Source organism: Gorilla gorilla, chromosome 16 (genome assembly GCF_029281585.2).
Source record: "Gorilla gorilla gorilla isolate KB3781 chromosome 16, NHGRI_mGorGor1-v2.1_pri, whole genome shotgun sequence".
Lineage (NCBI taxonomy): Eukaryota > Metazoa > Chordata > Mammalia > Primates > Hominidae > Gorilla > Gorilla gorilla.
Window position 1 is genome coordinate 64,721,104 of NC_073240.2, and position 24,584 is coordinate 64,745,687.

Genomic DNA, 24,584 nt, shown 5'->3' on the forward strand with positions numbered 1-24,584 from the left:
CAACATGGTGAAAACCCATCTCTACTAAAAATGCAAACATTAGCCGGGCGTGGTGACAGATGCCTGTAATCCCAGCTACTCAGGAGGCTGAGGGAGGAGAATTGTTTGAACCTGGGAGGCAGAGGTTGCAGTGAACCGAGATCCTGCCACTGCACTCCAGCCTGGGAGACAGAGCGAGATTCCATCTCAAGAAAAGAAAAAAAAGTTTGTACAAAGAACAACAGAAGCAGAAAGGCAGATTAGTTCTTAGTTATGCTTTTCAGAGGTGGCAAGGATGGTGAAAGTGTTCCGGAGGAAATGGCAGTTCTGTCGGGCCTTGAGTGATTAGCAGGAAATCCATGAGCAGAAAAAAGGAAGAGCAGCAGCATCTGGGATGAGAATAGCACAGAGGAGAAGAGAGGCCAGGGTATGTAGCTGTATCTTGTTGCCCGGGGCTAGGTTTTGGAGAGAGGAACAGTGGATGAGGCCAGAAATAGGGCTAAGGCAGTACAAGAAAGGCCCGAGAATGTCATGCTAAGAGTGGGTTCATTCATCCTATGGCTAACAAGGACTCATCACAGATTTTCGGGCAAGAGCATGCCATGATCTGGTTTTTATTTTTTTTTTTAATTTTTGGGGTACATAGTAGGTGTATATATTTATGGGGTATGTGAGATATTTTGATACAGGCATACAATGCATAATAATCATATCAGGATGAACAGGGTATCCATCATCTCAAGCATTTACCCTTTGTGTAACAAACAATGCAATTATGCTCTTTTAGTAATTTTTAAATGTACAATAACTTATTGTTGGCTATACTCTATTGTGCTATCAAATACCAGATCATCTTCATTTATCTAACTACATATTTGTACCCATTAACCAGTCTCCCTTCCCCCCACCCCTGGCCTGGCCCCTCTACCCTTCTGAGGCTCTGGCAACCAGAAATTTTATTTCCATGGGCTTTGGGGGAACAGGTGGTGTTTGGTTACATAAGTTCTTTAGTGGTAATTTGTGAGATTTTGGTGTTCCCATCACCTGAGTAGTATACAATGAACCCAATTTGCAGTCTTTTATACCTCACCCCCCTCCCACCCTTCCCCCGAGTCCCCAAAGTCCATTGTATCATTCTTGTGCCTTTGCATCCTCATAGCTTAGCTTCCACTTATGAGTGAGAACATACAATGTTTGGTTTCCATTCCTGAGTTTCTTCACTTAGGATAATAGTCTCCAGCTCCATCCAAGTTCTGGCAACCATTTTTCTAGTCTCAATCTCTCATGAGTTCAACTGTTTCAATTTTTAGCTTGCATAAATGAGAACATACAAAGTTTGTCTTTCTGTACCTGGCTTATTTCACTTAACATAATGACCTTCAGTTCCATCCAAGTTGTTGCATATGACAGGATCTCATTCTTTTTATGGCTGAATAGTACTTATTTGTGTATATTTACCACATTTTCTTTATCCATTTGTCTGCTGAGGGACACTTTGGTGGCTTCCAATTCTTGGCAATTGTGAACAGTGCTGCAATAAACACACAAGTGCAGATATTTCTCCAATATACTAATTTCCTTTCTTGTGGGTATATATCTAGCAGTGGGATTGCTGGATCGTTATGTTAGTTCTATTTTTAGCTTTTTGAGGAACCTCCAAATGTTCTCCATAGTGGTTGTATTAACTTACATTCCCACCAACAGTGTACGAGGGTTCCCCTTTCTCAGCATTGTTACCAGCATGTTACTGACTGTCTTTTGGATAAAAGCCATTTTAACTGGGGTGAGATGATGTCTCACTGGAGTTTTGATTTGCATTTCTCTGATGATGTGATGTTGAGCACCTTTTCATACACCTGTTTGCCATTTGTATGTCTTCTTTTTAGAAATGTCTATTCAGATCTTTTGCCCATTTTTTAACCTTTCCTGTGATGCTGATTTTGCCCATTTTTAAATCAGATTATTAGATTTTTTTCCTACAGACTTGTTTGAGCTCCTTATATATTCTGGTTATTAATCCCTTGTCACATGGGTTGTTTGTAAATATTTTCTCCCATTCTGTGGGTTGTCTCTACTTTGTTGATTGTTTTCTTTGCTGTGCAGAAGCTTTTTAACTTGATGTGATCCCATTTGTCTATGTTTCTTGGTTACCTGCGCTTGTGTGGTATTACTCAAGAAATCTTTGCCTAATCCAATGTCTTGGAAAGTTTCTCCAATGTTTTCTTTTAGTAGTTTCATAGTTTGAAATCTTAGATTTAAGTCTTTAATCCATTTTGAATTTTTCTATATGGTAAGAAACAGGGGTCTAGTTTTATTCTTCTGCATGTGGATATGTAGTTTTCCCAATACCATTTATTGAAGAGACTGTCCTTTCCCCAGTTATGCTGTTGGCACCTTTGTCGAAAATGAGTTCACTGTAGATGTATGTATTTGTTTCTGAGTTCTCTACTCTGTTTCTTTGGTCTATGTGTCTGTTTTTATACCAGTACGATGCTGTTTTGGTTACTATATAGCTTTGTCATATAATTTGAAGTCAGATAATGTGATTCCTCCACTTTTGTTCTTTTTTCTCAGGATAGTTTTGGCTATTCTGTGTCTTTTGTGGTTCCATATACATTTTAGGTTTTGTTTTTTCTATTTCGGTTAAGAATGTCATTGGTATTTTTATAGGGATTGCATTGAATCTATAGGTTGCTTTAGGTAGTATGGACATTTTAACAATATTAATTCTTCCAATCCATGAACATAGAATATCTTTCCATTTTTTTGTGTGTCCTCTTCAATTTCTCTCATCAATGTTTTATAGTTTTCATTACAGAGATCTTTCACATATTTTGTTCTTTGGTTAAGTTAATCCTAGGTTTCTTTTTAGCTATTGTAAGTGAGGTTACTTTCTTGATTTCTTTTTCAGATAGTTCGCTGTTGGCATATAGAAATACTACTGATGTTTACATGTTGATTTTGTATCCTGCAACTTTACTGAATTTGTTTATCAGTTCTAACAATTTTTTGGTGGAGTCTTCAGGTTTTTCCAAATATGAGATTATATCTGCAAACAAGGATAATTTTACCTCTTCCTGTCCAATTTGGACGCCCTTTCTTTCTTTCTCTTGTCTGATTGCTCTAGCTAGGACTTCCAGTACTATGTTGAATAACAGTGGTGAAAGTGGGCATCCTTGTTGTGTTACAGATTTTAGAGGAAAGGCTTTCAGGTTTTACCCACTCAGTATGATACTAGCAGTGGGTCTGTTATATACAGCTTTTATTGTGTTGAGATATTTATCATGTGGGGATGTTGAATTCTATCAAATGCTTTTTCAGCTTCAATTGAAATGATTATGTTTTTTTCCTTAACTCTGTTGGTATAATGCATCAATGTTCATCAAGGATATGGTCCATAGTTTTCTTTGATGTGTTTTTGTCTGGTTTTGGTATAAGGATAATACTGGCCTCTTAGAACGAGTTTGGAAGTATTCCCCCCTCCATTTTTCAGCATAGTTTGAGTAGGATTGGTATTAGTTTTTTGTTGTTGTTGTTGTCATTGTTTGAGACAGGGTCTCACTCTGTCACCGAGGCTGGAGTGAAATGGGGTGATCATGGCTCACGTGGCCTCTGCCTCCAGGGCTTAGGTGATCCTCCCATCTCAGCCTCCCAACTAACTGGGACTACAGGCATGCACTACCACACCCAGCTAATTTTTGTATTTTCAGTAGAGACAGGGCTTCTCCATGTTGCCCAGGTTGGTCTTGAACTCCTGAGCTCAAGTGCTCTCCCCACCTCAGCCTCCCAAAGTGCTGGGATTATAGGCATGAGCCACAGCACCTGGCCTGGCATTAGTTCTTATTTAAATGTTTGATAGAATTTAGCAGTAAAGCCATAGGGCCCCAGGCTTTTCTTTGCCAGGAAACTTCATATTACAGCTTTGATCTTCTTGTTATTGGTGTGCAGGTTTTGGATTTCTTCATGGTTCAATCCTGGTAGGTTGTACCTGTCTAGAAATGTATCCATTTCTTCTAGGTTGTCCAGCCTATTGGAAATCATATAGTTGCTCACAGTAGCCACTAATGATCCTTTGAGTTTCTGCAGTATCAGTTGTAATGTCTCCTTTTTCGTCTCTGATTTTATTTATTTGGGTCTTTTTTCCTCTTAATAGGTCTGGTTAAAAGTTTGTTGATTGTACCTTTTCAAAAAACCAACTTTTTGTTTCACTGATCTTTCGTACTGTTTTCTTCATTTCACTTTTATTTATCTCTGTTCTGATCTTTATTATTTCTTTTCTTCTACTAATTTTGGGTTTGGTTTGCAAAAGCCCTCTTAATACTGCTTTCAACATATCCCATAGGTTTTGGTATGTTGTATTCCCATTATCATTTTTTTTCAAGAAATTTTTCAATTTCCTTCTTAATTTCTTCAATAGCCCACTGGTCATTCAGAAGCATATTATTTAATTCCCATGTGTTTGTATAGTTTCCAAAATTCCTCTTGTTATTATTTTTCAGTTTTTTTCCATTGTGGTCAGAGAAGATACTTGATATGATTTCAATTTAAAATTTTTTTTTTTTTTTAGATGGAGTCATGCTCCGTCGCCCAGGCTGGACTGCAGTGGCGCAATCTCGGCTCACTGCAAGCTCCGCCTCCTGGGTTCGCGCCATTCTCCTGCCTCAGCCTCCCAAGTAGCTGGGACTACAGGCACCCACCACCACGCCTGGCTAATTTTTTTGTATTTTTAGTAGAGATGGGGTTTCACCATGTTAGCCAGAACGGTCTCAATCTCCTGACTTCGTGATCCACCTGCCTCGGCCTCCCAAAGTGCTGGGATTACAGGCGTGAGCCACCGCACCTGGCCAAAAATTTTTTAAAGACTTGTATTGTGGCCTAACATATGGTCCATCCTTGAGAATGATCCATGTGCTGAGCAGAATGTGTATTCTGCAAGTATTAGATGAAACGTTCTGTAAATATCTATTAGGTCTATTTGGTCTATAATGCATATTAAGTCCTGTGTTTCTTTGTTGATTTTCTGTCTGGATGATCTGTCCAATGCTGAAAGCAGGGTCCTCCAATGTTGGATGCATATATATTTACAACTGTTATATCTTCTTGCTTAACTGACCCTTTTATCATTATATAATGGCTTTGTCTCTCTAAAGTTTTTATCCTGAAATCTATTTTGTCTGATGTAAATATAGCTACTCCTGCTCTTTTTTAGTTTCCATTGGCCTGGAAAATCTTTTTTCATCCCTTTATTTTTAGTCTATGTGTGCCTTTGTAGGTGAAATGCATTTCTTGTAGGCAACATATCATTGGGTCTGTTTTTTTTTATTATTATTATACATTAAGTTCTAGGGTACGTGGGCACAATGTGCAGGTTTGTTACATATGTATACATGTGCCATGTTGGTGTGCTGCACCCATTAACTCGTCATTTACATTAGGTGTATCTCCTAATGCTATCCCTCCCCCCTCCCCCCACCCCATGACAGGCCCCGGTGTGTGATGTTCCCCACCCCGTGTCCAAGTGTTCTCATTGTTCATTTCCCACCTATGAGTGAGAACATGCAGTGTTTGGTTTTCTGTCCTTGTGATAGTTTGCTCAGAATGATGGTTTCTAGCTTCATCCATGTCCCTAGAAAGGACATGAACTCATCATTTTTTTATGGCTGCATAGTATTCCACAGTGTATATGTGCCACATTTTCTTAATCCATTCTATCATCGATGGACATTTGGGTTGGTTCCAAGTCTTTGCTGTTGTGAATAGTGCCGCAATAAACATATGTGTGCATGTGTCTTTATAGCAGCATGATTTATAATCCTTTGGGTATATGCCCAGTAATGGTATGGCTGGGTCAAATGGTATTTCTAGTTCTAGATCCTTGAGGAATCACCACACTGTCTTCCACAATGGTTGAACCAGTTTACAGTCCCACCAACGGTGTAAAAGCATTCCTGTTTCTCCACATCCTCTTCAGAACCTGTTGTTTCCTGACTTTTTAATGATTGCCATTCTAACTGGTGTGAGATGGTATCTCATTGTGGTTTTGATTTGCATTTCTCTGATGGCCAGTGATGATAAGCATTTTTTCATGTCTGTTGGCTGCATAAATGTCTTCTTCTGAGAAGTGTCTGTTCATATCCTTTGCGCACTTTTTGATGGAGCTGTTTTTTTTTTCTTGTAAATTTGTTTAAGTTCTTTGTAGATTCTGGATATTAGCCCTTTGTCACATGGGTAGATTGTAAAAATTTTCTCCCATTCTGCAGGTTGCCTGTTCACTCTGATGGTAGCTTCTTTTGCTGTGCAGAAGCTCTTTAATTTAATTAGCTCCCATTTGTCAATTTTGGCTTTTGTTGCCATTGCTTTTGGTGTTTTAGTCATGAAGTCTTTGCCCATGCGTATGGCCTGAATGGTATTGCCTAGGTTTTCTTCTAGGGTTTTTATGGTTTTAGGTCTAACATTTAAGTCTTTAATCCATCTTGAATTAATTTTTGTATAAGGTGTAAGGAAGGGATCCAGTTTCAGCTTTCTACATATAGCTAGCCAGATTTCCCAGCACCATTTATTAAATAGGGAATCCTTTCCCCATTTCTTGTTTTTGTCAGGTTTGTCAAAGATCAGATGGTTGTAGATGTGTGGTATTATTTCCGAGGGCTCTATTCTGTTCCATTGGTCTATATGTCTGTTTTGGTACCAGTACCATGCTGTTTTGGTTACTGTAGCCTTGTAGTATAGTTTGAAGTCAGGTAGCATGATGCCTCCAGCTTTGTTCTTTTGGCTTAGGATTGTCTTGACAATGCAGGGTCTTTTTTGGTTCCATATGAACTTTAAAGTAGTTTTTTCCAATTCTGTGAAGAAAGTCATTGGTAGCTTGATGGGGATGGCATTGAATCTATACATTACCTTGGGCATTATAGCCATTTTCACAATATTGATTCTTCCTACCCATGAGCATGGAATGTTCTTCCATTTGTTTGTGTCCTCTTTTATTTCATTGAGCAGTGGTTTGTAGTTCTCCTTGAAGAGGTCCTTCACATCCCTTGTAAGTTGGATTCCTAGGCATTTTATTCTCTTTGAAGCAATTGTGAATGGGAGTTCACTTGTGATTTGGTTCTCTGTTTGTCTATTATTTGTGTACAAGAATGCTTGTGATTTTTGCACATTGACTTTGTATCCTGAGACTTTGCTGAAGTTGCTTATCAGCTTAAGGAGATTTTGGGCTGAGATGATGGGGTTTTCTAAATATACAATCGTATCATCTGCAGACAGGGACAATTTGACTTCCTCTTTTCCTAATTGAATACGCTTTATTTCTTTCTCTTGCCTGATTGCCCTGGCCAGAACTTCCAACACTATGTTGAATAGGAGTGGTGAGAGAGGGCATTCCTGTCTTGTGCCAGTTTTCAAAGGGAATGCTTCCAGTTTTTGCCCATTCATTACGATATTGACTGTGGATTTGTCATAAATAGCTCTTATTATTTTGAGACACATCCCATCAATACCTAGTTTATTGAGAGTTTTTAGCATGAAGGGCTGTTGAATTTTGTTGAGGGCCTTTTCTGCATCTATTGAGATAATCATGTGGTTTTCGTCTTTGGTTCTGTTTATATGATGGATTACGTTTATTGATTTGCATATGTTGAACCAGCCTTGCATCCCAGGGATGAAGCCAACTTGATTGTGGTGGATAAGCTTTGTGACATGCTGCTGGATTCGGTTTGCCAGTATTTTATTGAGGAGTTTTGCATCGATGTTCATCGGGGATATTGGTCTAAAATTCTCTTTTTTGTTGTGTCTCTGCCAGGCTTTGGTATCAGAATGATGTTGGCCTCATAAAATGAATTAGGGAGGATTCCCTCTTTTTCTATTGATTGGAATAGTTTCAGAAGGAATGGTACCAGCTCCTCTTTGTACCTCTGGTAGAATTCAGCTGTGTATCCGTCTGGTCCTGGACATTTTTTGGTTGGTAGGCTATTAATTATTGCCTCAATTTCAGAGCCTGTTATTGTTCTATTCAGGGATTCAACTTCTTCCTGGTTTAGTCTTGGGAGGGTGTATGTGTCCAGGAATTTATCCATTTCTTCTAGATGTTCTAGTTTATTTGCGTAGAGGTGTTTATAGTATTCTCTGATGGTAGTTTGTATTTCTGTGGGATTGGTGGTGATATCCCCTTTATCATATTTTATTGCATCTATTTGATTCTTCTCTCTTTTCTTGTTAGCCTTGATAGCAGTCTATCAATTTTGTTGATCTTTTCAAAGAACCAGCTCCTGGATTCATTGATTTTTTGAAGGGTTTTTTGTGTCTCTATCTCCTTCAGTTCTGCTCTGATCTTAGTTATTTATTGCCTTCTGCTAGCTTTTGAATGTGTTTGCTCTTGCTTCTCTAGTTCTTTTAATTGTGATGTTAGGGTGTCAATTTTAGATCTTTCCTGCTTTCTCTTGTGGGAATTTAGTGCTATAAATTTCCCTCACACACTGCTTTAAATGTGTCCCAGAGATTCTGGTATGTTGTGTCTTTGTTCTCATCGGTTTAAAAGAACATCTTTATTTCTGTCTTCATTTCGTTATGTACCAAGTAGTCATTCAGGAGCAAGTTGTTCAGTTTCCATGTAGCTGAGTGGTTTTGAGTGAGTTTCTTAATCCCGAGTTATAGTTTGATTGCACTGTGGTCTGAGAGACAGTTTATTATAATATCTGTTCTTTTACATTGGCTGAGGAGTGCTTTACTTCAAACTTTGTGGTCAATTTTGGAATAAGTGTGATGTGGTGCTGGGAAGAATGTACATTCTGTTGATTTGGGGTGGAGAGCTCTGTAGATGTCTATTAGGTCTGATTGGTGCAGAGCTGAGTTCAATTCCTGGATATCCTTGTTAACTTTCTGTCTTGTTGATCTGTCTAATGTTGACAGTGGGGTGTTAAATTCTCCCATTATTATTGTGTGGGAATCTAAGTCTCTTTGTAGGTCTCTCAGGACTTGCTTTATGAATCTGGGTGCTCCTGTATTGGGTGCATATATATTTAGGATCGTTAGCACTTCTTGTTGAATTGATCCCTTTACCATTATGTAATGGCCTTCTTTGTCTCTTTTGATCTTTGTTGGTTTAAAGTTGTTTTATCAGAGACTAGGATTGCAACCCTTGCTTTTTTTTGTTTTCCATTTGCTTGGTAGATCTTCCTCCATCCCTTTGTTTTGAGCCTGTGTGTCTCTGTACGTGAGATGGATCTCCTGAATACAGCACACTGATGGGTCTTGACTCTATCCAATTTGCCAGTCTGTGTCTTTTAATTGGAGCATTTAGCCCATTTACATTTAAGGTTAATATTGTTATGTGTGAATTTGATCCTGTCATTATGATGTTAGCTGGCTATTTTGCTCGTTAGTTGATGCAGTTTCTTCCTAGCACTGATGGTCTTTACAATTTGGCATGTTTTTGCAGTGGCTGGTACCAGTTGTTCCTTTCCATGTTTAGTGCTTCCTTCAGGAGCTCTTGTAAGGCAGGCCTGGTGGTGACAACATCTCTCAGCATTTGTTTGTCTGTAAAGGATTTTATTTCTCCTTCACTTATGAAGCTTAGTTTGCTAGATGTGAAATTCTGGGTTGAAAATTCTTTTCTTTAAGAATGTTGAATATTGGCCCCCACTCTCTTCTGGCTTGTAGAGTTTCTGCTGAGAGATCTGCTGTTAGTCTGATGGGCTTCCCTTTGTGGGTAACCCGAACTTTCTCTCTGGCTGCCATTAACATTTTTTTCCTTTATTTCAACTTTGGTGAATCTGAAAATTATGTGTCTTGGATTTGCTCTTCTCGAGGAGTATCTTTGTGGCGTTCTCTGTATTTCCTGAATTTGAATGTTGGCCTGTCTCACTAGATTGGGGAAGTTCTACTGGATAATATCCTGGAGAGTGTTTTCCAACCTGGTTCCACTCTCCCCGTCACTTTCAGGTACACTAATCAAACGTAGATTTGGTCTTTTCACATAGTCCATATTTCTTGGAGGCTTTTTTTGTTTCTTTTTCCTCTTTTTCCTCTAAACTTCTCTTCTCACTTCATTTCATTCATTTGATCTTCAATCACTGATACCCTTTCTTCCACTTGATCAAATCAGCTACTGAAGCTTGTGTATGCATCACATAGTTCTTGTACCAGGGTTTTCAGCTCCATCAGGTCATTTAAGGACTTCTCTACACTGTTTATTCTAGTCAGCCATTCGTCTAATCTTTTTTCAAGGTTTTTAGCTTATTTGCGATGGGTTCGAACATCCTCCTTTAGCTCAGAGAAGTTTGTTATTACCGATCGTCTGAAGCCTTCTTCTCTCAACTCGTCAAAGTCATTCTCCGTCCAGCTTTGTTCCATTGCTGGCGAGGAGCTGCGTTCCTTTGGAGGAGAAGAGGCCCTCTGATTTCTAGAATTTTCAGCTTTTCTGCTCTGATTTCTCCCCATCTTTGTGGTTTTATGTACCTTTGGTCTTTGATGATGGTGACGTACAAATGGGGTTTTGGTGTGGATGTTCTTTCTGTTTGTAAGTTTTCCTTCTAACAATCAGGACCTTCAGCTGCAAGTCTGTTGGAGTTTGCTGGAGGTCCACTCCAGACCCTGTTTTACTGGGTATCACCAGCGGAGGCTGCAGAACAGCAAATATTGCAGAACGGTAGATGTTGCTGCCTGATCCCTCTTCTGGAAGCTTTGTCTCAGAGGGGCACCTGGCTGTATGAGGTGTCAGTCAGCCCCTACTGGGAGGTGTCTCCCAGTTAGGCTACTCGGGGGTCAGAGACCCACTTGAGGAGGCAGTCTGTCCGTTCTCAGATCTCAAACTCCATGCTGGGAGAACCACTACTCTCTTTAAAGCTGTCAGACAAGGACGTTTAAGTCTGCAGAAGTTTCTGCTGCCTTTTGTTCAGCTATGCCGTGCCCCCAGAGGTGGAGTCTACAGAGGCAGACAGGCCTCCTTGAGCTGCAGTGGGCTGCACCCACTTTGAACTTCCCGGCCACTTTGTTTACCTACTCAAGCCTCAGCAATGGCAGATGCCCCTCCCCCAGCCTCACTCCCACCTTGCAATTCAATCTCAGACTGCTGTGCTAGCAGTGAGCAAGGCTCTGTGGGCATGGGACCCTCTGAGCCAGGCACGGGATATAATCTCCTGGTGTGCCGTTTGCTAAGGCCATTGGAAAATCGCAGTATTAGGGTGGGAGTGTCCCGATTTTCCAGGTACCATCTGTCACGGCTTCCCTTTGCTAGGAAAGGGAATTCCCCGACCCCTTGCGCTTCCCGAGTGAGGCGATGCCCCGCCCTGCTCCATGGGCTGCACCCACTTTCTGACAAGCCCCAGTGAGAGGAACCTGGTACCTCAGTTGGAAATGCAGAAATCACCCATCTTCTGCGTCGCTCACACTGGGAGCTACAGACTGGAGCTGTTCCTATTCGGCCATCTTGGAACCTCTTAACCGTTTTTTGTTTTTTAATCCATTCAGCCAATCTATGTCTTTTGATTGGAGAATTTAGTCCATTTACATTCAATGTTATTACTGATAAGTAAGGACTTACTCCTGCCACTTTGCTTTTTTATTTCTGGTTGTTTTGTGGTCTTCTTTTCCTTCTTTCCATCCTTCCTGTCTTCCTTTTAGTGAAGGTAATTTTCTCTGGTGGTAAGTTTTAATTTCTTGCTTTTTATTTCTTTATATCTCTGCTGTAGGTTTTTTGATTTGAGGTTACCATGAGGCTTGCAAACACTGTCATATAATTCATTATTTTAAACTAATGACAACAATGCTGATTGCATGAACAAGCTAACAAGCAAAGAGAAAACTAATAAAAACTCTACACTTTAACTTTCTCCCCTCACTTTTTAACTTTTTGTTTCTATTTATATCTTATTGTACTGTCTATCTTGAAACATTGTAGTTATTTTTTTATCAGTTCATTATTTAGTCTTTCTACTCAAGATACAAGTAGTTTACACACAATTACAGTGTTATGATATTCTGTGTTTTTCTGTGTACTTAATATTACCAGTAAGTTCTACACCTTCAGATGGTTTCTTATTGCTCATTAATGTCCTTTTCCTTTAGATTGAAGAATTCCCTTTAGCATTTCTTGTAGGACAGGTCTGGTATTGATGACATCCTCAGATTTTCTTTGTCTGGGAAAGTCTTTATTTCTCCTTTATGTTTGAAGGATATTTTTGCTGGATATACTATTCTAGAATAAAGGTTTTTTCCTCAGCACTTTAAATATGTCATGCCACCCTCTCCTGGCCTATAAGGTTTCCACTACAAAGTCTGCTGCCAGACATATTGGAGTTTCATCGTATGTTGTTTCTTTTCTCTTGCTTTTAGGATCCTTTCTTTACTCTTAACTTTTGGGAGTTTGATTATTATTTGGGTTTAACCTGCTTTGTGTTCTATAACCTTCCTGTACTTGAATATTGATATCTTTCTCTAGCTTTGGGAAGCTCTGTTATTATCCCTTCGAATAAACTTTCTACCTCTATCTCTCTACTCCTCATTGGGGCCAATAACTCTTAAATTTGCCTTTTTGAGGCTATTTTCTAGATCTTATAGGAATGCTTCATTCTTTTTTTTTTCTTTTGTCTCCTCTGTGTATTTTCAAATAGTCTGTCTTCAAGCTCACTAATTCTTTCTTCTGCTTGATCAATTCTGCTGCTAACAGACTCTGACGCATTCTTCAGTACATCAATTGCATTTTTCACTTCCAGAATTTCTGTTTGATTTTTTTTTAATTATTTCAATCTCTTTGTTAAATTTATCTGATATAATTCTGAATTCCTTCTCTGTGTTATCTTGATTTTCACTGAGTTTCCTCAAAACAGCTATTCTGAATTCTCTGTCTGAAAGGTCACATGTCTCTGTCTCTCCAGGATTGGTCCCTGGTGCCTTATTTAGTTCATTTGGTGAAGTCATGATTTCCTGGATGGTTTTGATGCTTGTGGACGTTTATTGATGTCTGGCCATTGAAGAGTTAGGTATTTATTCTAGTCTTCAGTCTTAGTTTGTTTGTACCCATCTCTTTGGGAAGGCTTTCCAGATATTTGAAAGGACTTGAGTGTTGTAATCTAAGTTTTTGGTCACTCCAGCCAAATCTGTATTAGAGGACACCCCAAGCCCAGTAATGCTGTGGTTCTTGCAGACTTGTAAAGGTACTGCCTTGGTAGTTTTGGATAAGATCCAGAAAAATTATCTGGTTTAGGAGGCAGAGACTCTTCTTCTCTTCCCTTACTTTCTTCCAAATAAATGAAGTCTCTCTCTGTACTGACCTGCTTGGGGCTAGGGGAGGGGTAACACAAGCACTCCTGTGGCCATCACCACTGGGATTGTGCTGGGTCAGACCTGAAGCCAGCATGGCCCTGGGTCTTGCCCAAGGCTTATAACAGCTGCCTGGCTACTGGCTATGTTTGCTCAAGGCCCTAGGGCTCTACAATAGGCAGGTGGCAAAGCCAGCCAGGCTTGTGTCCTTCCCTCAGGGTGGTGAGCTTCCCCCCCTTGGGTGGTCCAGAGATGCCATCTGGGAGCCAGGGCCTGGAGTTGGAAACCTTGGGAATCTACCTGGTGCTCTATTCTAATGTGGCCCAGCTGGTATCTAAGCCAGAAGACAAACTCCTTCCCACTCTTCCCTCCCCTTTCCACAAGCAGAGGCATCTCCCCCCATGGCCCCCACTGCCCCAGGCCTATGGCAAGTACTCCCTGACTACTGCCAGTGCACATTCAAGGCCCCAAGACTCTTCAGTCAGCTTGTGGTGAATGCTGCCAGGCCTGGGACTCTCCCTTCAGGGCAGTGGGCTCCCCTTTGGCCCAGGGTAGGTCCAGAAATGCTGTCCAAGAGCCAAGGCCTGAAATTGGAAACCCGAAGAGCCCACTTGGTTCTCTACCCCACTGTGGTCAAGCTAGTACCTATGTTGCAGGACAAAGTCCCCTTTATCATTCCCTTTCCACTTTCCATAGCCACCACAGCTGGGAATGTGCTGGGTCACACCTGAAGCCAGCATGTCTCTGAGTGCACGTCTCTGAGTGATACACTGGATGTCACTGCTGACTATTCAGGGCCCAGGGCCTCTGTAGTCAGCAGGTGATGAATCCTGCCATGACTGGGTCCTTCCCTTCAAGGCAGTGGATTCCCTTCTGGCCCAGAGAGTGTCTAGAAATGTTGTCTGAGATCTAGGGCCTGGAATGGGGGCCTCAAGACTCTGCCTTGTGCCCTATCTTACTGTGGCTGAGCTGGTATCCAAATTGCAAGATGAAGTCCTCTTCACTTTTCCCTCTTTTCTCCTCAAGTGGAGGGAAGGATTCTCTCCTGGAGTTGCAAGCTGTGCTGCCAGGGGCTGAGGGAGGTGTGGTACAAGCACTTCCTTGGCCATCCCAACTGATGTCTCACTAGGTGTACCCTCCAAGTCCTCTGGCTCCAAGCACAGCACAGGACCAGGACTTGTCCAGGAATTGCAGTCCTTGTGGCCTAGACTTCCTTTCAAGTTTACTTAGAAACCCAGAGCACTTTAGTCTGCAGTGGTGAGGCTTGCTGGAACTCAGGTTCTGACCACTAGGATGAGCAATTCTCCTCTGTCTAGGGCTAGTCTAAATGCTCCTTCCATGGGTTCCAGCGGGGTTCTGCCTGGTATTGCTTTCTGCTGTGACAGGGCAGCACTGAGTTTCAATGCAAAGTCCCACAATTGCTGCACTCTCCCTCCCCCAAGTGCACAGGTTCTTTCTCCATGCAACATGGCTGCTGCCAGAAGATGGGGAAGGGGTGGTATAGGTGATTCAAGACTGTCTTTCCTACCCTCTTCAGTGCCTCTTTCTGTGATATGAAATTAAAACCAGGTACTGTGGGCCGGGCGCAGTGGCTCACACCTGTAATCCCAGCACTTTGGGAGGCCGAGGCGGGCGGATCACGAGTCAGGAGATCGAGACCATTCTGGCTAACATGGTGAAACCCCGTCTCTACTAAAAATACAAAAAAATTAGCCGGGCATAGTGGTGGGTGCCTGTAGTCCCAGCTACTCAGGAGGCTGAGGCAGGAGAATGGCGTGAACCTGGTAGGTGGAGTTTGCAGTGAGCCGAGATTGCACCACTGCACTCCAGCCTGGGCAACAGTGCAAGATTCAGTCTCAAAAAAATAAATAAATAAAATAAAATAAAACAATAAATAAAACCAGGTTCTGTGACCTCTCACCTGGTTTTTGGTTCTTACAAAGGTGCTTTTTTTGTGTATGGATAGTTGTTCAATTTGGTGTTCTTGGAGGGAGGGTGATCAGTGAAGGCTTCTATTCGGTCATCTTGCTCTGTCTCCTGTTTTTACCAATACTGCTTATCTCATATTAATTTGTCCATTTGGACTGGGTATGGTGGCTCATGCCTATGATCCCAGCACTTTGGGAGACTAAGGTGGGTGGTGGGGATCACCTCAGGTCAGCAGTTCAAGACCAGCCTGGCCAACATGGTGAAACCCTGTCTCTACTAAAAACACAAAAATTAGCTGGGCGTGGTGGCAGGCGCCTGTAAACCCAGCTACTAAGGAGGCTGAGGCAGGAGAATCACTTGAACCCAGGAGGCAGAGGCTGCAGGGAGCTGAGATTGTGCCACTGCACTCCAACCTGGGCAACAGAGCGAGACTCTGTCTCAAAAAGAAAAAAAAAAAAATCCATTTGTCTGCTCCCTGCAACCAGGCTAGGAGCATGTGGTGAGCAGGGACAGAGCCTGACTGTCCATTGCACAATGGCTGAACATAGGAGAAGCTGATTAAATACCAGCCTGAAGAGAGGTTGTTCACATTCCAAAAGTAGGCAAGGGAGTGAACCCTCTTCTATTACCTGCCCCTTCAAGCTGGAAGGTGTGCATAGAGAACAGGTTATGGGTAAGGGTGTGGAGACAACATGCTGGCTGTGTTCCTGGGGCAGTAAGGACCCTGAGCTTGGGAAGGAGTTAACAGAATATAAGCAGGAGAGGAAAGTGAAAATCCATCATGGAGAATGAAAATCAGGAAGAAAAATGTGGATTTTATATGGTGGGAAACAACACAGAACCAAGAAGCCTCCTCTAAGCTACCAGCTGGATCTTAATTGCATGATCCCCTCCAGGAGACAGAATGGTCCAGCCAGGAGGCATGCATATCCACATTCTGGCTCCAGGAAACATGTACCCAATCATGAGGTAATCCTTCTGAGTTCCAGCTACTCATCACTTCCTGAAGTTGCCCAGGTGGGCCTAGGCCAAGGGACCCACGGGTGGAAGAATCAGAAAGCTCAGGTCCTCACAACTCTAAGGATACCTGGCCATGGTGGGGACTGGCAGCATCCTCACCTCACATGCATCCAGAGAAAACCCAGACTGTTTCCAGGTAATGGAAAATGTCCAGGTTAGCCCCGGAGCCTCACCAGCCCTCGCCAGCAGTTCTACCTAGCAACCAGCTCAGCTCTCTGCTGGACAATTTATTAACAGAACTGTACTCACAGGGTTTGTTTTCCTAGTCTATGGGGCCCACAACACTGTAACAAAAGTTCTATTTCCTTTTCCTCTATTCCGAGAAGGGGAATAACAATAACAGCTACTATTACCAAGCACCTATTCCATATTTGGCACTTAATGCTTCTCTCTAACCCTTACAGCTCTGCCAGGTAGGTATTATTTGCATTGAAGCTGAAAAGCTGAGGTTCAGGTGTATCATGGTACATGGTAACCCAGCCTGGCTAACTCCAAGCCAGTGCTCTCCCCACCACAGCGAGCTGCCATAAAGGCAAGCCAAACATCACGAACCTGCTGCAGTCATTGGTGCCTGTTGGGCTCCAGCCACTCCTCCTACCAGACCCATTCAAGAAAAGACAAAGGAGCCCATTTTGAAGCAGCTCTCCTGGAGCCAGCAAAGACACAATAAAACAACAAGTTAATTGTCCACAGCAGTACCAGGAAGTCACACAGGTGCAATCAAGGCAGACCATTTCCTGCTGTTACTACCCTGAGGTCCAAAGGCCTGCCCAGGCCTCACCATCCTTGGTGACCCCCATTTTTACCCTGTGACGCCTCAGTAAAACTCTGGAAGACTTCTGTTGGAGGTATTAAAAAATACCGTGACAGCCAGGAGCAGTGGCTCATGCCTGTAGTCCCAACACTTTGGGAGGCTGAAGTGGGCAGATTGCTTGAGCCTAGGAGTTGCAGACCAGCCTGGGCAAAATGGCGAACACCCATTTATACAAAAAAATACAAAAATTAGCTGGCCATGGTGGCATGTTTCTGTAGTCCCAGCTACTTGGGAGGCTGAGGTGGGAGGATCACCTGAGCCTGAGAGGTCAAGTCTGCAGTGAGCTGAGATCACGCCACTGCACTCCAGCCTGGGTGTCAGAGTGAGACCCTGTCCCCCCCAAAAAGAAACACCAAAAACAAACTGTGACAATCATGGCCAGATGCAGTGGCTCATGCCTGTAATCCCAACACTTTTGAGAGGCTGAGGCGGGTGGACCACTTGAGCCCAGGAGCTCAAGACCAGCCTGGGCAAACATGGCAAGACCCCGCCTCTACAAAAAATACAAAAATTAGCCAGGTATGGTGGCACACGCCTTTAGTCCCAGCTATTCAGGAGGCCAAGGCAAGTGGCTAGATTGAGCCCAGGAAGTCGAGGCTGCAGTGAGCTGTGATCACACCACTGTGCTCCAGTTGGGTGACAGAGCGAGACTATCTCTATTAAAAAAAAAAAAAAAGTGACAGTGAGCATAAGGAAGGGGGACCATGCTAAGGGGACTCATAGAAGGTCACCCTATCAGGCAGAGTAGAGTAAGAGCTGGGGTAGGGACTCATATGGGAACTGAGCCCATACCCTGGCATAGCCACTGTGAGATAATGGACATGCCAGACCCTCTCTGGGCCAGGGGCATAAGCCAGAACTTGGGTGTCATCCAGAACCCTGTCCCCTCCTTCATCTCTACCTCTAATTAGGCACCTAATCAATCCTCAGATTGACCTCTGCAAAAGATCTTGACTCTGTCCTCTCCTCACATCTTACCTAGATTATTGCTTTAGCCTCCTAGCTGAGCCCCAGCCTCCAGGCTGTCTCCAGCCTAACCATCCTCCCAGCCAGAGGGATCACTCTGAAACAAGTACATGCTTACCTCACTTCTCTGCTCACCTGAACCCTTATCTCTCAGGGTAAAATGCAAGCTCCTTGGCTTAGCTCCCAGACCCTTGTGTCTGCTTCCTGCACTGTTCCTGGCTTCTTCCCCAGCCACTCAGCACACACTTCCCATGCCTGTACTTCCCTGAATGCATTGCGCTGTTTTGTGACCATGTATTCTGCTGGCCTTTCTTCCTTATAAGGCCCTTCCCTTCTTCTATTTCCTACCAATCCTTCAGAACTCAACTAAATAGCACTTCTTCCAGGGAGCCCTCTCTGATACCCCGGTTGGACTTAGATGTCCCCTTCTTTAGCCTCCCCACCCACCCTGGGCTTCCATCTAGCATAGTACTTAGAGTTGCTGGTTTTTCTATCTCCTACACTAAGGTTCCTGGAAAAGATGAAGTAATCTCAGACAGGGCCTCAGTGAATTTTGTATCTGCAGCAATACCCAAGCACCCAGCACCATGCTTGAAAGACCACAGGGATTTCTGGATAGAAAAATGAAGGGATCTCCCCAGCAAACAGGTCATAGAATTGATCAAAGTTAGAGGACCTTTACACATTAAGTATCTGTATAGGCTCACCAGTTTATGCAACTGAGCTCAGTTACTAAGGGAACTGATCCTTCTACTTTGACCACATTCTTGCTTTATGAAGTCCTATGTGGTCACAGCGAACTCTCTCAGTCGTGAATACCAGTCACCATAAATGATCAGTGGCCCCTACAAGCAGTTTTATGGCCACAGTTTGGAGCACAGTAGGGGTTGTGAGTGGGGGAGGGCAGCCAGTGGTCCCTGGGCGCCAGGATTTACAAGCTCTGGTCAAGGGATGATGGAGGCTGCACTATGAATGGGTCTGGCGAGCCAGCCAACTTCAGCAATCCTCCAAACATTTCTAGTTTTTTGTTACTGAAAAGTTCAGTCTTGTGAAAGGTGTTTGGTTTCAAGTTTCCTGTCACTGGTCTACTTATTTAGAAAGTGTTCCCCCCTGCTCCCTGAAATAAATAAGGTGCCTGAAGTCTGATTTAAGCAGCTTCTTGCAGTCAGCTCCAGTGTGCAGAAAACCTGTTATGAAAAATGAAACTGAGAAGGTGGACATTTCCGTGGCATCATCTCTTTCCCATGAGCTCAGGGTTTTTCACTGTAAGATGAGAAAGAAGGGCTGGTAGGCACTGGGCCCATCCTGGGAAAGACACCAGGAGGGACTAAGCCTCTTCTTCCTAAACTTGATTCTTTTCCCTTTCTCCCCTTACTGACCTTGAGATCAAAGTGAGCAATTTTCTTTGTGTGAAGGTAGTTCACCCCATCCAGGATCTGCTTAATGAAGCTAGTGGCCTCCTCCTCACTCAGTGACTCCTTCTGGGCCAGGAAATCGAAGAGCTCTCCTCCAGACACTCTGTAAAACACCAGCGGGGGGAGGGGAGGCCCAGGCCCAGTCAGCTCTGCATGTCATGAGGCTGGGCTGATGGGTACAAGCCCTCATCCTGACCCCCCAGGGACCTTGTATGGCAGAATCCCCCTTGCTTATTTCTGGGGCTTTGTCTGTCCAGTGCCAGGGACTGACTTTGCTCCTATTTGCTTTGTTCTTTCTTTTGGATCACAAGGGCAGGAATCACCCTGGAGGTGTTGTCAGAAGAGCCTCTGCTCCCACTCTAGGCCCTGGTCCCAGTCACCCTGGAGGTTGCCCTCTCCCCTCCATATGCCTGAGATGGCAGGGGACAAAAACAAGCAGATTATTTAGCCTGAATGTTTGCAATCCTCCAAGTTCATATTTTGAAATTCTAACCCCCAAGGTGATGGTATTAGGAGATAGGGCCTTTGGGAAGTAATTAAGTCATGAAGTTAGAGCCCTCACAAATGAGATTAGTGCCCTTATGAAAGAGACCCCAGAGGGCTCACTTTCCCCTTGCACTATGTGAAGTTACAGTCAAAAGACAGCCATCTATGAGGAAGTGAACCTTCATCTTGATCTTAGACTTCCCAGACTCCAGGACTGTGAGAAATAAATTTATGTTGTTTGTCAGCCACCCAGTTTATGGTTATTTTGTTATACAGCAGCCTGAATGAACTGAGAGAGGAAATTGGTACCAAGTGTGGAGTGCTACTGTAACAGATACCTAAAAATGTGGAAGCTGCTTTGGAATCAGCTAACAAGTAGAGGCTGGAAGAGGTTTGGGGTGCCAACTAGAAAAAGCCTACATTGCCATGAATGAATGGACTATAAGGGTGGTTCTGGTGAGGGATCACAAAGAGAGGAGATTCTCAATCTTCTTAGAGAATACCTAAGTGGCCATCAACAAAATATCTGTAGAAATACAGATGGAAAGGCCATTCTGATAATGTCTCAGATGGATAGGAGGAACATGTTACTGGTCTGGTCAATGGAGGAAAGGGCATCCTTGTTATAAAGTAGCAGAGAACGTGGCTGAATTGTGTGTGTGCCCTAGTGTTTTATAGGAGGCAGAACTTGTAAGCAATAAAAATGGAATATTTGGCTGAGGAGATTTCTAAGCAAAGTGTTGGAAGAGTGTCCTGGTTCCTCTTGACTACTTAAAGTAAAATATGAAAAGAAATGGTTTAAAGACAAAATTGTTACTCAAAGGGAAGAAAGCTTAAAAGTATGCAAAATTCTTAGCCTCCTCATACTGGAAAACATAAGGAAACCTGTTTGGGAAAGAACAAAGGTATGACCAAGCAACCATTTGATAAAAAGGTTAATATGGCTCTCCAGGGAAGCCAGGTGCTATTCATCAAGACAATAAGGGGATTAGTCAGCCATCTAAACAGAAGCCAGGACCTATTGTCCAAGACAATGGAAGAATAACCCTGAAGTCATTTCAGAGATTATGGGGTTGAAAAGAGGGGTGTCCCTCCCATCACAGATTCATAGTGCCAGAGCTTAGAGGGCAGAATGATATCAAAGGAGGGGCCTCCACTGCCCAGTGCTGCCTCACATTGTGGGCTTTGCTCTCCAAACTCTGTTGCCATACTCCTCAGACATACCAGGTGTGGCTCCTGGAGGGCAACAGTGTAGCAAGCTCTGTGCCAAGCAAAGCTGGTGGGTGTGTGGCTGCCTTCACCTGGATTTCACAAGATGCCTTAGAGAGCTGGTGGGCCCCTGGGCAGAGAACTGCCTTTGGTGTGAGGGCCAATGTTTGGAGAGCAAAGCCTTATGGGCAGGGTTGCTCAAAACTGCAGGGGCAAGACCTCCATTCCACCCCCATGGGCCTGGAGGGCAGAGCAATGAGCCAAAGATTATTTTCAATGTTTTGTACTGGCTCAGAACCTGTCACTCCTTTATTCTTTCCCATTCTTCCTTTTAGAATGGGAATGTGTATCCTCTGCCTGTCCCACCATCATATTTTGTAACACGACATGTTTGATGTCATTGGTTCACAGCTAGAGAGCAACTTGCCTCAGAATGAATCATACCTTGAGTCTCACCCACATCTGATTTAGATATTTAGATGAGACTTTGGACTTTAAACTTTGGAGTTGATGCTGGAATTAATTAAGAGTTTTGGAACTATTGGAATGGAAGGAATGTATTTTACATTTGAGAAGGACATTAATTGGGGTGGGGGGCAGAGACAGAATGCCGGAGTCTGAATGGACTAAGACAGATGACAAAGAGGAACAAATGCTGTGCCAGAAACTAAAGACCTAGGTTCCATTCCAGCCTTGCCACTGACCTTGGACAACTCATTTCCCTTCTCCAGGCAGGCCCTGGTTTCATTACCTACAAAAGAAGCAGACTGAGCAAGACAGCCCCAAAGCCCCCTTTCTTCAATTTTATAAAAGATGGCCCCTTTATGGGGCTCAAGAGAATCTAAGTATGGCCCCTAACTTAAGCATAAGACCCCATTAATTATATTCATTTTTAAAGACTCTAGAATACTGTTTTTGATGTTTGATACTACTTTTTCACACTCTACATTCTTGCTTCCTATAGTTGATGTGACAGAGCAAAAAAAAATCTCCCCTGAGATTTAGGATTGCCAGATAAAATAGGTTTTTACTTGCTAAATCTGGCAACCCTACTTGGGCTTATTTATCCTGTCAACAAAAAGAGTCAAACTCTGTAAAATATTTAAAGATGTTTATTCTGAGCCAAATATTAGTGCTCAAGACCCATGACATAGTCCCAGAAGGTCCTCAGAACATGTGCCCAAGGTAGTTGGGTAACAGCTTGATTTTATACATTTTAGGGGGACAGAAGTTACAGGCAGAATCAATAAATGTAAGGTGTACATTGGTTCCATCTGGAAAAGTGGAACAACTTGAAGGTGAGGATAGGGGGTTGGGAGGGCTTCTAGGTCACAGGTGGATTTTCTGATTGGCAGTTGGTTATTATTGAAAGACCTGGAATCAATAGAAAAGAGTGTCTGAGTTAAGACAAGGGTTATGGAGACCAAGGTTTTTATTATGTAGATGAAGTCTCACAGGTGGCTGCCCTTGGAGGCAATAGATAGCAAATGTTTACTATTCACATTCTTAAAAGGTGCTAGACTCTCAGCTAATCTCTTCAGGATCAGAAAAAGACATGGAAAGGAACAGAGATTCTCCACAGAATATAGATTTTTCCCACAAGAGTCAGCTTTGCAGGGCCATTTCAAAATATGTCAAAAGATTTATTAGGGTAAAATACTTCTATTTCTTTCAGGGCCTGCTATGTGATGTTATAGTAGAGTCAGGTTGGAATTTATTATCTTATTGCTGCAAAGAGTCTGTTTTGTTAGGCTTAAGTTCACTGTTTTCATATTAATGCTGGTCACTTGTGCCCGAATTTCAATGGGCAGAGAGTATAATGAGGCATGTCCAACCCCTCTTCCCACCATGGCCTAAAGGTTTTTCAGGTTTACTTTGGAATCTCCTTGGCTGAGAGAGGGGTCTATTCAGTTGGTTGGGGGGGCTTAGAATTTAATTTTTGGTTTACAATCCTCTGACAGAAGCTGGGGTATCCAGCCAGCATGTGCTCCACTGGGGCTGAAATAAAGCCATGGGCCCAAAGGGAAAGATCTCAGGAAGGGTTCTAGACCAAGGGATCCAGGACCTTGGGATCACTTGGAGAACTTGTTTTAAAATGCAGATTTCCAGATCCCACCATAGACTTTAACAAATTAGATTCTCCAGCAGTGAGGCCTTAAAACCTGTATTTTTACTATAACAACATAATAATAGTAATTAATATTCATTGAACACATACTCTATGTTACATGCCTTATGCACATTATCTCATTTAATCATCACAATATCCTATGATCTAAGGACTAACATTTTTCTATTTCACACTTAAAGAAACAAAGGCTCAGAGAGGTTAAGCAACTTGCCCACAGTCCCATAGCTAGTAAATAGAGTCAGGATTCAAACCCAAGCAGAACAGCTCTCAACCACTACAGCATACTGAGTATTGCAGATGATTCTTTTCTTTTCTTTTCTTTTCTTTTTTTTTTTTTTTTTTTTTTGAGACAGAGTCTCATTCTGTTGCCCAGGCTGGAGTGCAGTGATGCGATCTCAGCTCACTGCAACCTCCACCTCCGAGGTTCAACTGATTCTCATGCCTCAGCCTCCTGAGTAGCTGAGGTTACAGGCACATGCCACTACGCCCAGCTAATTTTTGTATTTTTAGTAGAAATGGGGTTTCACCATATTGGCCAAGCTGGGACTCCTGACCTCAAGCAATCTGTCCACCTCAGCCTCCCAAAGTGTTGGGATTACAGGTGTGAGCCATTGCGCTCGGCTCCAGATGATTCTTATATGGCTAAAATGGCTCTGACCCAACTTTGGGGATCATTCCCTGCCCCCTAGTCCATCCTAAATAAAGAACATCAAAATCTTCTTTTCTCCTTTCTTTAAACATTTCCAGAAGCACACCTGGACCCACTCAATAATCTTAGCATCATGAAAAGTAGAACAACCGGACATAAAATAGTGACATAGAAAGTACACAGCAACACCTATGATATGCTGTGACTTACAAAATGGAACCTAAATCCGCTTAAGCCTCTTGTTCAGCACTATCAACAGAACTTTCTGCAATGATGAAAATGTTCTAGATATGTGCTGTCCAATAGAGTAGCCACTAGTCACATGTGGTTACTGAGCACTTGCAATGTGGCTAGTGTAATAGAGGAATTGAATTTTAACTTTTATTTAATTTTAATTAATTGTAATTTAAAAACTGAAGTGGTATAAAATATTTTCCATTAAATACAACTTTATTGTTTCAGTAGAATTGCATTTCACTTTAACCGTTGCATTGCTTTGCGTAAGAATTGAAATGTGGACTGGGCACAGTGGCTCACACCTGTAATCTCAGCACTTTGGGAGGCTGAGGCAGGCAGATCACTTGAGCCCAGAAGTTCAAGACCAGCCTGGGCAACATAGTGAGACACTGTCTCTACAAAAAATACAAAACTTAGCTGGGCATGGTGATGTGCACCTGCAGTTCCAGCTACTTAGGAGGTTGAGAGGATCACCTGAGGTCGAGGCTGTAGTGA

General features: G+C 42.8%; 1 protein-coding gene across 6 annotated transcripts in view; it reads right to left on the reverse strand.

Annotated features, from left to right (window-relative positions):
- Positions 1 to 24,584, reverse strand: part of DAPK2 (death associated protein kinase 2) — a 139,446-nt gene that overhangs the window by 44,991 nt on the left and 69,871 nt on the right. For 4 of the 6 annotated variants that reach the window (XM_031002530.3, XM_063698588.1, XM_031002529.3 and 1 more), the window contains exon 4: positions 19,342 to 19,480. The exons of 1 other annotated variant lie outside the window; for it this stretch is intronic. In XM_031002530.3, the coding sequence (XP_030858390.1) occupies positions 19,342 to 19,480 (139 nt within the window). Of the gene's footprint in view, positions 1 to 19,341; positions 19,481 to 24,584 lie in introns of those variants that run through there. One more of the 6 variants, XM_063698590.1, reaches the window with a different exon arrangement.